The sequence below is a fragment of the Suillus fuscotomentosus genome, assembly GCF_016647785.1.
Source record: "Suillus fuscotomentosus strain FC203 chromosome Unknown F5891scaffold_265, whole genome shotgun sequence".
NCBI classification, from domain to species: domain Eukaryota; kingdom Fungi; phylum Basidiomycota; class Agaricomycetes; order Boletales; family Suillaceae; genus Suillus; species Suillus fuscotomentosus.
Window position 1 is genome coordinate 14984 of NW_024539777.1, and position 13286 is coordinate 28269.

Sequence of the window (13286 nt, forward strand, 5' to 3'; positions counted from 1 at the left end):
GCTTCTGGCCGTTGGCAACGAGTCGTGCCCGCAGTTTGAGTTTTTCACCGTCGGGTCCACGTTTCGTGGCCAACACGAAATGGCAGGGGATGAGGTTAGCGCCGCGAGGTAAGTCTACTACTTCCCACGTCCCCAACTTCTCAAGCTGACTTATCTCGTAATCAACAGCTTCCTGCCACTCTACTCCATCTGGTCCGTTTAACGCCTGTTGCAAGGTGGGCTCTGGTTGGGCGACTGCCAAGGCAAGGTGAAGGTGAGTTTCTTCATCCAATAAATCTACCTCTGACGCTTCCAACAGGTTCTCCATCGCTATGGCCGCTGCATTGCTGCCTTCGTTCAGGCTAGCATAGTAGCCCGGAGGAGGTCTGGCCCTCGTCGTCCTTGGAGGAGTAGATGGTTGAGGTTGCTGCTCGGTAGATGGTTGAGGTTGCTGAGGAGTAGATGGTTGAGGTTGCTGGGCGGTAGATGGTTGAGGTTGCTGTTGCGTGGTAGTGGTGATGGGCTGGACGCTATGAGGTGAGTTATTATTACCGTTGCCGCTGTTATGTTCGTTAACAGCAGTAGGCTCCCCCTCGTCCAGTGCATCCACCAGGATCTCTGCCGGTGCAAAGGTGAGGTTCCTCTCCACCGATACACGGCGTTTCCCCGGCCAGTACACTCTATAACCCTTGCTTTCAGCGTCTACCCCCACAAAGATTGCCTCCTCTGCCTTCGGCTCCAACTTCCCAGCATCCAGCACGTGGACGAAGACTTTCGCCCCGAACTCATGGGCTCGCGACAAGTCCGGCTTGGACTTGCGTACGAGCTCGTATGGCGTAGTGCCGGGGGTCGACCTTGATGGTAAGCGGTTTTTCAACCAAGTTGCATAGTTGACCGCCTCTGCCCACAGGTACTTAGGGAGATCCCTCCCTATCAGCATGGCCCTAGCATGTTCAACGAGGGTCCGGTTCAGGCGTTCGGCCACGCCATTCTGCTGAGGTGAGTCGTGGACGGTTAACTGACGCTCGATACCCTGCTGACGGAGGTACAGGTCGAACTCGGCGCTGAGATATTCTCCCCCTCTGTCCGAACGGACCTTGCGCAGCTTAACTCCCGGCATCTGACGTGCCAACCAGGCTTCATAGGCCTTAAACGCTGTAAGTGCCTCGCTCTTCAATTTGAGGAACTGAACTTTAGTCTGCCGGCTGTAGTCGTCCGTGAACGTGACGTAGTACAGGCACCCGGCGATGCTTGCCGTTTGGGCAGGGCCCCATAGATCAGTGTGCACGAGCTCACCATAGGTAAGTGCGCGGCTCGTGCTTTCCTCTGGGAAGGGCTTCCTCGTTGACTTAGCTTGCACACAGGCTTCGCAAAATTCGGCTTTCGATGCGTCATCCAGTTCTAGGCCGGTGACTAGGCCCTTCCTGATTGCATCAGCGGCTGCAGTCTGGGACACGTGGCCCAGTACTTTGTGGGCGCTGCTGACGGTAAGCTTCCCTTTTGCGATGTTGGCATGATGCTGACGTTGTTGTCCTCCTGCGACACTATACAGGCCTTCAACCTGGGGGATCTCTGCAATGACCTTCCGGTCTGGCCCTTTCGACAGGAGCTTGCACATCCTGCCCTCGAACAGCACGGCTAGGCCAGCCGCTGCAATACGATTCGTGGAAATTAGCGTAAAGGCCATTTTCGGTGCGTAGAGTGCGTTTTTTAATGTGACCTTTGTGCGTTTCTCACCGAGCGGTAGCTCCAGGTGCACATCTCCACGGCCAATCGCACTCAAGCTCGAACCGTCGGCTGTGCAAACGTCTTGGGGAGGGATGCTCACGAAGTTCGTGAACTTCGCCCTATCAGGGCAAAAATGAGAGGTCGCGCCCGAATCTACGATTGCGCCTCGTTTCTCGACAGGTACGTTCAGCTCGCCTGCCACGCTCGCCAAATCTGACGTAACGAAGGCGTACTGGTCGTCGTGGGCTTCTGGCTGTGTGGCCGAGTTAGCAGCCTGCTTGGGTGCTTTCTCGGCCTTCCTTTTCTGCTGGTTAGGGCCTTGCCCTTCCTTACCACCCCCCGGACGCCAGCAGTCCGTTTTATAGTGGCCCTTCCTGTCGCAATTGAAACAGGTGACCTCCGGATTCGTTTTGGGGGTGCCGGCTGATGCTCTGCCCTTCCCCTTAGCTTCTCTAGCAGATAGGGCGGAGCCTGAAGCTCCCTTCTTGTTGGGACGGTGTTCGGTGAGTAGGCGATGCTCGTACTCTTCTGTGATGATGCTGATTAACTCGTAGGAGGTGAGGGGACTCTTAGTTATCCTAGCTGCTGCGCTGATGGATGATAGGAGGGGCCGGTACGACTCCGGGAGCGAGCCTAGAATAATGGCGTGGAAGTCGTTATCGACGATAGCCGCGCCCATTCCTGCCAGCGACTCGCGGAGCCTTATGAGCTCTGCAAAATGGCCCTTGATGTCGCCTCCTTCCTCACAGCGTGTCTCTTGCAACCGACGCCGTAAGTCTATTTGCACGAGTTCAGTCTTACCCTCGTGAATCTGACAAATCTCATTCCAGATCTCGGATGCCTCCCCAAGCTTCTGGACGCGCAGTAACAGCCGATCGGTGATCGTGCTGAATATCTGCTGCTTTACGAGTGAGTTTTTCTGGTGGTACTCGTCGATCTTCTTATCAAGCTCGTCTATTTCAGTCTGCGTCGGCGTCGAACCGTCAGGCTTCTTTACGGCCTTGGTGTTCGGATCGATGACGAAGGGAATAGGTTCGCAGACGCGTCCATCGGTATATCGCATCAAACCTCGGGCTCCAATAGCCGTTAGCGTTCGTTCTTTGTAAGTAATCCAATTTGAGCCGTCTTCTGCGAGCTTCGGGATATTGAACAGGCTGGAGTTTGTACCGGGGAGCGTAGGTTCCATGATGGAGGCAGGGCTCATAACCTAAAGGCGTTTATGACGAGCAAGAGGGTCACGAGGAGTCTAGAACGACAAAGACAAGATCTCAGTTGTCTCGAACGAAAACTCCTATAACGGTGCGTCTACCTAGAACGACAAAGACAAGCTATAACTAACATTAGACGCGTTGTAAACTCTAGGGACTTGTTGGCACGTACATCTCAGTTGTCTCGAACGAAAACTGAGATGCACCTGCGGTACTGCTGGTAATCTTATAGTAAGTTGGTCAGGTACTGGAACATATGAATGAGAGACTGAAAATAAACTAGGACGCGAGCCGACGTCATACATCGCTCGTCTTCGTCCGTTTTGGCGCGCACTCGAACCATTCTCCCCTTATCACTCGGATCCTTCGGACTCTCTCGACTCGGATCTCCCCCTGGCCTCGGATCTCTCGGTCTCGTACTCCAACACACCAGGTGTCAGGGATTAGACCGTCCTCTTGCCCGGTAACACTAAAAAAGTCAGACTATTTGATAGTGCCTGGCTTGAAGGGCGTCTGAAAATTCTATATCACAATCTGGTCACAGACTAGAACGAGGTTAGGTAAGATTCCCGCACTAACAGGCATTTGTGAACGGGGAGAAAGCCAGCGAGACGGGCTATATCATCAACTAGTCTTGAGACAGGTGAAAGAAGACTGTTGGGTGAATTTCGGAAATACATTCACGTACGAGATTCAATGAAGTGAGACTATCAGACTTGCTGATAAGCAACTTGAAGTAGCGCTGACAGCCTATGTTTAGGAAATTCAACGAGTGGCGTTGGGTCGCCTGTGTAATCTCAGGCTAGTGAAAATGAAAAGATAAATCCGTCCCTAAGGAGCAGCCTAACGGTCAAGACGTCAGAGGCACAGCCCTTGGTGTGGCATGCTCACCTAGCACCCGGATTTTCTCGTTTGGGCGTCATCGTAGTCTATGTTGGATTGACCGCGCTTGCCATGTACATTTGGGACAAAAACAGTAAACTCTACAAGTTCAACCCGTCCCCGCTCACCATATCAACACAGACGTTCATACCCAGCTTACCATTCCGGGTATAAGTGGAAATGTGAGTGGACTAGATCGGGGTGTCGATGTGCAGGGGTAGATTCTAGTCTTTGTCGATGTAGCGGTTGTCCAGGGACCATTGTCACTTGGGCTGCCTTGCTCGGAGTCGGAGCCTCAACTTCGTTCAAGATGAAAGACAGTGACTTGTGATCAGATCTGCCTGTATCTTCACGGCAAACGACGGCATCAGAGATCTCCGACATAGTGAGCGGCACCAACATCAGGAAAATCCCACTCTTACAATCTTCGCAAATTTTATCAAATTCTGACAAGGCATGGAAATCGTACATCGGCGAATCAACTTCTCGAGGATGGGATCACATTTCCGCGGATCCATTACAATTATTTTACAAGGCTATAATCACATCCAATCTCTTAGAATAATGTTACATAGGCATCTCTATCTGTAAACTCGTTAACGAAAAATGTCCTACACTGATCTAGCACATTGCTTGATGTCCATTCACGAGGAGCAACAGGTCCGAACTGCGGAATCAAATGTACCGAGCGTCGTATATTGCGGACTGGTATAACGCTAGCCTGTTTCTCACCATCGCGGAATGCCCGCGAAACCTTGTACATGCCATGATTGGCTTCGGGAGTGTTGGAGAAGGGAGTGAACCACTCCACATACGCAAAATGATCGCGAAAGACCGCCTGCTTCGCCTTCGCCGATAGTGAGAAAATGACCCGAATTTGCGCAACACGGTAGCCTGGTAGGTAAGGTACCAGTGTTAACAATTGAAACAATACAATTTAGCATGCGACTCACCTTCGACACCTAGTCTTCCACCATGCCCCATGTTCACTAGGGCTGTGTCAAATCTGGCAGGAACCTGGCATTTGTGGCGGTCACGTCTTTGAGGCCGCACATGAATCGAATCTACCGTGACTGTGTTCGGGATACCGTCGTCATGTACAGTGTTGTAGTGAACCTTGTGGAACACGGCTACTGCACGGAAGGGAATGATCATCCCACATGCAGCATCTTCTAGCTGCCTGACAGTCAACGCCGGTTGATTAACTTCGGCAATGAAACGTGCAAGCGCGGCTTGAAAGTACGGGGCGCCATATTCATTAGCAAGTGTGTCAAATGACACGCGTCTCGCAGACGGGTGCTTTGCGATCTTGTGTTGACGATGATACACAAGATCAGATGGTGCTGGAAAGTAAGGTAATGAGTGAATCGGCGAATTCGAACCAAAACGACGCCAGTGAATGAATTTGTCGTGCCATAACATCTTCTCTCGGCGCTCGAGCCAAAGCGTCATCTGCATATATTCATCCTTATGGTTCGTTGCGCGATATGCATCCTTCGCGAGGTCGATATGAAGCCGTTCAGTGTACTCCGTGTTGTAATTGTCAGTTGTTCCATATAGTTGAATCATGGTGATATAGTGTCGCAATGAGTGAAGTTTTGGAAGGTTGAATGAGGACCTAATTCCGAGGTCAATGAATATTGACTTGTTGTCGTGGAAATGATTCAGAGCGTCATCCAACAACTCTAGAGTTTGGTGTGAATGGCAAGGGTATTGAGTGAGATATAGAAAGTCTAGGAGTCCTCGAACGGCACGAATCAAGCGCGCTGGAGATGCACCGTTTGGAAGACGTATGTCGATGATAATGCCGAGAAGAAACCGACAGATTTGCTGGTGTTTGGTGCCACTTACTCGTGAAAGAACCGAAATGCCTTTCATGAAAAGGCGGATATTGTGATTGGGGGGCAAGCGCTTGCACCGGGCATCGAGCTCGGCCTCACTGAAAGCAGATTTGAGCCAAGCGATTAAATGCTTCACGAGTCCTTGATACAACTGGTGGAGAATGTCGGTGTAGGGATTCATTTCTGGTTGGGCTTGTAGAGACTGTTTTTACCTTACCTTATGTTGGCACTTTTGTAGCTTACATAATCAATCAATCTTTTCACCAGTTACCAGTATGAGTCTGAGTGCTCAGTAGTTTTCTATGATATTTCCTCTCCTCTGAGCCTTGAGCCTGGTCCAGAAACCCTTTAGGGTCGAATAGCAGCTAGGTTCTGCAAGACCCAACATATTGTTCAGACTCACCATCTGAATTGTTGTACCTTCATCGGGAGTGATGGCTTGGTATATATTACAATGGGGCAGTTCTTGCCAGAACGGACGATATATTGGTTTTATCCCTGATTGAATCCGTAAACCATCAGCCAATCTTGAAGGCGTGATCAATTGGAGAAAACTCACCTGCTTGACGACAAGCCTTTGTGAACTGACTGGGATCTCCATCAACCAAAGCCAGTGCATCTAGGATTTGGCCCAAATCACGCGGCTCGAACAGTAGGTCCTTGTTGCCAAGTTCATCAGCAGGGGTGTCACATTTTGGACATTCGCCAGTTTTGATTCCGGTCACTAGGACCTGCTCCGGGTAATCTCCGATGTAGTAAGATGGTCGTCGACGGATTTCCTTGGGTAAGTTTCCAATTGTCATGTAAATTGGGTAAGCTGCTTTATTTCGAAACATCGTGACCTGTGTCTTGTCTGACGACAGCAATATTGGTATGACGGTGGCACCAGGCTTGTCCTGCTCCAATTCATTCTATCGCCGCCGACATATCAATTTACAAGTCAGCGTTAAAACTGATTTGCACCTACCTGTACTCTCCACCACCACTTCCCGGTATGTAAGTCATGGAACAATCTCTGTGTCTTGTCCTCGTCTGAATAGTGTCGTTCAGGTGTGAATATGAGGTGCTGTGCAAAAGTTGGGTCTCCGTAGAGTGCCTTCACGCATTCAATGATGTCCCTATAGTACATGTCGAATGCTTCGCTGGCCACTAAGATCTCCTTTCGCTGGAAACGCGGGCGATGTGCGGGAATCTCAGTGTCTATGATCTTGTTCAACTCTCGAGAGTTCTTGTAGCTAAGGCCTAGATTCTCACACACCTGTGTTTTATAATTAGTGAGTCACCCATACTTATTGAGTAAATGCTTGCTCACGCCTTCAATCTCAAGCAGGTCCGAAAATGCTGTGGAACCTTGACCCCACAATTTTGCCCACCGCGCAACTTCATAGTCAATCTGTGACGTGAATGGTGCCCAGATGCATGATGGGTCCAACTGGCTGCGATGGGAGTCATATCCGTGGGGCTGGTCTGCCAATGCTGAGTCTGGGATGATGGCCCCAGCGCTACGAAGCGGGAATTTGACTATGTGAGGCTGGCGTTCGAGGAGTGGGATTTCTGCGCCATGTCGGTGAGCATGGTGCGTGGCCTTGTCTCCTCCTTCGTCTCCTAATAAGCCTTCTTCGTCCATAGGAACATAGTCATCAATGGCCCCGATGGCAGGTTCCCAATCTTTTTCCTGCTCAGCCACTCCTCCTTCAGCTTCAGCCTCTTCCTCTTCATCCAGCTCGGGGCCATCATCCTGCCTATCCTCTGCGACGTTGCCATTGTCACTGTGGTCGCAATCAGGCCCGTTCTCTGGTGCTTCTGGTGCTGAGTGAGTTTGAGGCCGGTAGTTCTCCATTTCCTTGTATATGGTGACGCATGCTGAATTTCGAGACTGTGCTAGGTGTCGAGGGTAGCCATACTCAGTGAAGTTAACTTGGCAGCCGTTGCATACAGGCATTGAATTAGTTTGAAATTGCAGTGCGTCCCGTGTCTCCTAAACTTGAAACTTTGTAGGGCGGTGCGTCCCGGGTCTCCTAAAACTTTGTAGGGCGGATCCTTCCGAGATCAATAATTCTTCCGAGATCAATAATTCTTCCGAGATCAATAACGATAACTGACTTGTTTTTTCTCTCACTTTCTTCGCTCCTCTGACTTGTCTTTTATCTAGTACAGATTGGCTCAAATGGCGCTGAAAAAAAACCACTCCACTCCTAATGAAAAGGCGGCAGCCATGCGGGCTGCAAAATTACAAAGCGCGAAAGAAACTGCAATGACTGCAACACAGGAAGAACATTCTAGTACGTGATTCAAATATCGACTTCTTGCTGACTTGAACCTCACTCTCTCGACACTCAGGGCCAGCGAGACAGGCAAAATCTACTGCCTACGACAACAAAGGTACTACGAGTTTTATTAAACCTACTGCTTGACTGATAGTGCCTTAGTTTGGATGACTGAAAAAAGCACACACAAGCGTCCATCAACCAATGTTGTTGAATCAGACCACATCAAACAGCCACGAGTTCAAGTTGGTGAGTCAATTTTGCTTCCCTCACTCAACGAGCTACTTTCTGAGCTCTCACACATCTTTTACATCACAGAGACCCTAGTAAAGACTGCTGCTCCGGTAAAGGGCAAGCCACAGAATGGTTCCCGCACCAGGACTATGGAACAACTATTTGACTCTGACTCTGACGTTAGAGAACCCAGTCTTGCAGATTCCGATGAGTTTAAATCACCAAAGGATGGTTCGGAGGACGATTCAATGTCGGAGGATGATCTACGTGATTCAGAGGATGATCTACAGGCCCTCAAAGGTGATTCCAAGAAACTCAAGGAAGTACTTGACTTTGAGGTATGTTACTGATTGCGGGGATCTATTTCCCATTGGATATCTACTGCTTACATAGCGCCCTCAGTTTTCTGGATCAACTCGATTGAGAAGCCACAGCACTTCATCGCACAAGTCCTTCACTACTAGTAGCACCATTCAGAGCAGTGATATCGAGGATAAATCATCGGACTTGCTGGAGTCTCCACGTCCAACAGCTGACATGAAGACTCACCGTTATCGTGAACGCGTGCCGAAGGAGTCCAGAAGGCTCAAAAAAACAAGTGTATTTCGTTTGTGATGCATGGCTACTAACAACTGATTGTACGCACCCAGAAATTTACTCAGAAAGCAAGCAACACGAAGCAACAGCAGAAACGGGAGCAGGAGGTTTGATCATCATTCTCTCTTTGTAGATTACCGTGATGCTGATGAGATGATATCATGCAGAAACCAGCTTGGCGAACCGAGAATGCAAGTGATATACCACCAGAAGATGTTTCTGCCATACCACATGCAAAATTGGCTCGAATGCGTGAAGAGGATTGGCCACCCAACAGCCAGATTGTGTACAGTAATTCGGGCAAGGTCAACCTCACAGAGCAGCAGTCCCACGTCCAGGATATGCTTCGAGCATCTATCACACGCCTTCACGAGTATCTCATTTTCGAGAACTCGTATCCTGACTTAGAACAACAACGAAAGCTCACTGGGGATATCTTACTAGCAGCAACTGACGAACGGCCAGAGTTTGATGCTGTGAAATCCCGATTGACAAAGGATGCAAAATATGTGTGAGCATTGGCACTGGTGGTACGTTCTTGTCTCATGACTATCCAAGGTTTCTCCACTAATGAATTGTTCCGTTCTCGTTATATTTTCAGCCTGAAGGACGGATCAGCTATCTCCGTCTCAATGTCCGAAAGGCTGCAGAAGCGCACGTTGCAAGCCATTATGGCTTGACCAAAGGCATGGATGAGAAAGTTGCGGAACTCCTGAAGAACAATGTTTTTATCTATCCGCTCAATTCCAAGGTGCAGTGGCAACAAATTCATAGTTTGATTGACTGACGAAGTTACCTTGCCCATTAAAACAGGGCGAACCTACTCGTAGCAAGCCATTTCAAGCGCCTGCAATTCTCAATACACTTGCAGATGGATTCTTTAGCGATGACACTGGCGCAGGGGTCAAATTCCACGATTCGCTAACATCAATTCTAGAAGATCATCCAGACGAGGTTGAGCTTCCAGTAGCCATGGTGGCTCTTGCGGGTGCTGCGGTAAGCCCTATCTTTTGTCATTGTGGGTGACCATACTCATGCTGCTGTTACAGGTATGCTCCGTCATCATGCGCTATTCATCCGAGAAATACAACAGAGACTTCAACTCTGACCTGTATGGTGGAATATACAAAACCTTGGTCAGCACGTTGAACAGTATCTTCAAGAACAGCGAGCGCAAGTTTCATGTACTCATGCATTCACTCTATATGACTGTCTAGTATGTGGTGTTTTGCAGCTCCAAGTCTGCTCATATCTGACTACAACTTCCCTGCAGTGGCTCGAAGCATAGTAAGGTGGATCCAGACACTGACGCAACACTTATGTTCCTCGACATTGATGCAATGGCGGAGGACTAACTAGTATACATTTGATATTTGAATTCTGTGATTTGTGTAGAGTGAATTTGAAAAAACGACGCTGAAATGTGCGCCATATTGAAGCAAATTGAAGCAAATTGGATAATATTGTCAAGGGACTTGAAAAATCTACCGTATTGTTCAATTGGTAAAATATGCACAGATCAGCGCACATTGTATCATATTATAGCTGATTGTTGAAGTGGAGTTTTCCTGATGAATTCCCTGACCAGCCTGAGGACCTTCGTGAACCTTGCAGCTTCCTTGCTGTAAATGTAGGAAATGCTCCAGGCTGGTATAGGCATAGTGACTATCTGTAACAATAACATGTAGAGTGGAATAGCTAGTAGCTATATTTGATGTATGGAGCTGAATACAATCTACAAACGCCAACAGTAGTCACTGAATGTGCAAAGAGACGGCGTGGTTATCACTGGAAAATCATCGAGTTCGTTCCTGAGAAGACCTAGATGAAAGGGCTTGCCACTTGCTGGCGGCATCCATCCAAAATATGTAGAATATGCTAAGACTTACCTCCCATCGCTCTATACGCTCTACGCTTTTAAAAACAGCAGCATGTGCTCGATTTCCCGTCCTTCCTCCAAATGGAGGTACAAAGCTCATTTTTTTCGGTCAGGACTGATCCTCTGGTTGGCCATAGCGAGGTCTGAGTAGGAAATAGGTGCGAGATGGTGTGTTTGAAGCCGTTCAGAGGCCTACAAAACTCGAAAATGATTTATGTAAATGAATTTTCAGCATCTTCACTATTTTTGAATTGCCACAAACACGTGAGTCAAGACCTTCGGAAATGAGTGTAAGTTCATCATGTAAGTATATCTGCACTGTAACCATATTATTTACCAAACCAACGTGCTAGTACTTAGCACTCAGTACTGTTGTGACTACACTATCTTCAAAAATCAACCGCGATGGCCGCAATTGGGGGTGGCCAATGTAGACTAGTTCGACGTCTCAACTCTCGACCAGCGTGGCGCCAAGTCATTACCCGTCCAGTGGCATGTAGGGGTTTCTCTTCAACTGCACCACCACATAGTACAGTCGGCGGGGTACGCGTTTCCAAACTTTTCACAGCGCTACTCGCGCTTGGGATCGGAGCGACTGGTCTTGGACTGTGAGTCTTGCCTTCGAACTTTTCATTCAACCATAATAATCTTCAAGTTACTCTTCAAAGATACGAGTTCTACACATCCTTTACCCTTTGGCCAGAGCAGGTTCGCGGAGACCTCCGCGCAGGAATAAAAGCGAGGAACCAAGGAGATTTATCGCTGAGCGAGAGATACATTACCCGGTCTGTATTGTGGTACTCCTTTATTTATGGAGTTCTGACCATTGATTTTAGCGCATTCCAAACAGCACTATCTCTTCCTTATCAGACATTCGCGCCATATCCGTATCTAAAGCTATCAGGCATAGCCTCCCTCCTTTCCGAAGTCGCCTCAGACCGTCACTCTCGAGAGGCCCTGCAGATTGCTTGGGAGCTAGGTGCCGGTCCGAGCGAACAACATTCTCCCTCCCCAGATGCCGAGAAGACGCCAAGTGCTGTGGTAGAAGGAGCACCTGGATGGTCATGCTACACCTTGTGCAAAGAGGAACGCCTTCGACGCGTAGCTCTTGCGTATAAATTGGGCCAAATGGCAAGTGAACGGGACCTGGATGAGGAGGAGAAATGGCTCATATGGGCTGTAGAGGAAGTTTTGAGGCTATCTGGACTTGGGATGACAAACGCCAACTCGGATGCGAACATAAAAGCGCAAGAAAATACAGGGTCTAGTGCACTAGAAGATCTCGAACTTCCATCTTGGATGTCAAAGACAGACCTTGGTGCTCCACTGGAGGCCCTTGGTGCCCTTTATGCAAAGAAAGGTGGAATCGAGTGAGTAGCACTCATCCAGTTAGCAATGTTGATCTCCTTCTCATGTTGACATCAGCCTTTCATTCAAGCTGACGCTCTGCCAACAGATATGCGATGCCACTGTACCTTCAGGCGATATCCTTACTCTTGCCACCCAAAGAAAATAACGTATCCGTTGAAGACCGATGTCGAGGTGAGCAAGAGCACTGCGGTTTCACTTTCTCTCATGCACAGACCACCAACAAGCCGCTCAACTCATGAATAATCTTTCTGAATTGATAATGCGCCGTACTCCCACACCAGAAGTACGTGCGCAAGCTGAGGCGTGGGCACGTCAAGCGTTGGGAATCATTGAGCGAGCACAAGCGCAGCCAAAAAGCTCACAATGGTTCGGATGGGGACAGCCCGCTGATGATGCAAGGGAGGTTTGTGAGCAGGCGCTCGGCGTGGTGCTCTTCAATTTGGGGAGCTTGAGAGAAGTAAATCTTTATTGAGTCATTTAAAATGCTTATTTATGATCCCTGCAGATGTCATCCGACTTGGATGGTGCAAAGAAGTTGTTCGAGAAGAGCGCCGAGCAATGTAGCAAGATGGGCATCAGGGAGGGCGTTGTTGAAGCCCAGGGAGCATTACGGAGGGTTGAGAAAATGAAGAAGGTGGGTTGATGTAAGTACCTGTGCTACGTTTCCATTAGGAAGAGGTTTGCATGGATATGGTCAGATCTTAGTAGACATTGCCACCAAATTTACACGCGCTGGAGCATAGGGGGTGATGAAGAAAGAATTTAACTGGGTCCGGACTAGCTTCGAAACGTTACCGCACCTTACACGCTCAAGCTCAACTCTTCTCGACTGAAGCATACTCCATAGCAATACTGGAAGGTCACTCACACCACAATGTTGTAATCGATCACACTACGCATACCCGGCAAGCAGTTTTGGATGCTGCGCAGCTAACCTTTCTAGGATCAGAATACTCAATACAGCCACGTTTGAGCCACGTCGTTAAATAAACCCATCTTAGTGTCGCGAACAAACACGAGATGACTTGGACGGACAAATCACAAAGATCAGGGCTCGCCGCTTTGCCCTTTCCTCAATGAAAGTCTTTATGGCTTGCATCCCCAAGCTGCAATTTTCAAGAAGCTCACTGGAATCTAGGGCGATGCTGCTCTGAAGTATAGAGTGAGTGTTTCGAATTTTAATCAAAGACAGAACACGATATTTGACCTTTCAACATCACTGGTGCACAAGCGCGCTGCTGGGTCAGAATCCGGGTAGAGCGAATCAACGAAAGCATTCGTGGGTTACTAACTTAAAGGA

The 13286-nt window shown here is 48.8% G+C and overlaps 2 protein-coding genes across 2 annotated transcripts; one reads left to right on the plus strand and one right to left on the minus strand.

Moving 5' to 3' along the window:
* Window positions 1-4353: 4353 nt before the first annotated feature.
* On the minus strand, window positions 4354-7181 carry F5891DRAFT_900149 (uncharacterized protein; the record flags this gene model as incomplete). Its single annotated transcript, XM_041373448.1, has 6 exons — window positions 4354-4691; window positions 4751-5821; window positions 6059-6136; window positions 6198-6549; window positions 6606-6896; window positions 6951-7181. Coding segments are annotated over 6 exons (2361 nt in total), but the record flags the coding sequence as incomplete, so codon positions are not given.
* Window positions 7182-7853: 672 nt separating this feature from the next.
* On the plus strand, window positions 7854-10091 carry F5891DRAFT_988982 (uncharacterized protein; the record flags this gene model as incomplete). Its single annotated transcript, XM_041378044.1, has 11 exons — window positions 7854-7920; window positions 7979-8020; window positions 8068-8154; window positions 8224-8477; window positions 8542-8739; window positions 8790-8843; window positions 8904-9245; window positions 9338-9487; window positions 9550-9732; window positions 9786-9952; window positions 10010-10091. The coding sequence occupies 11 exons, from the start codon at window positions 7854-7856 to the stop codon at window positions 10089-10091; spliced, it is 1626 nt and encodes a 541-aa protein (XP_041216613.1).
* Between the last annotated feature and the right edge of the window lie 3195 nt (window positions 10092-13286).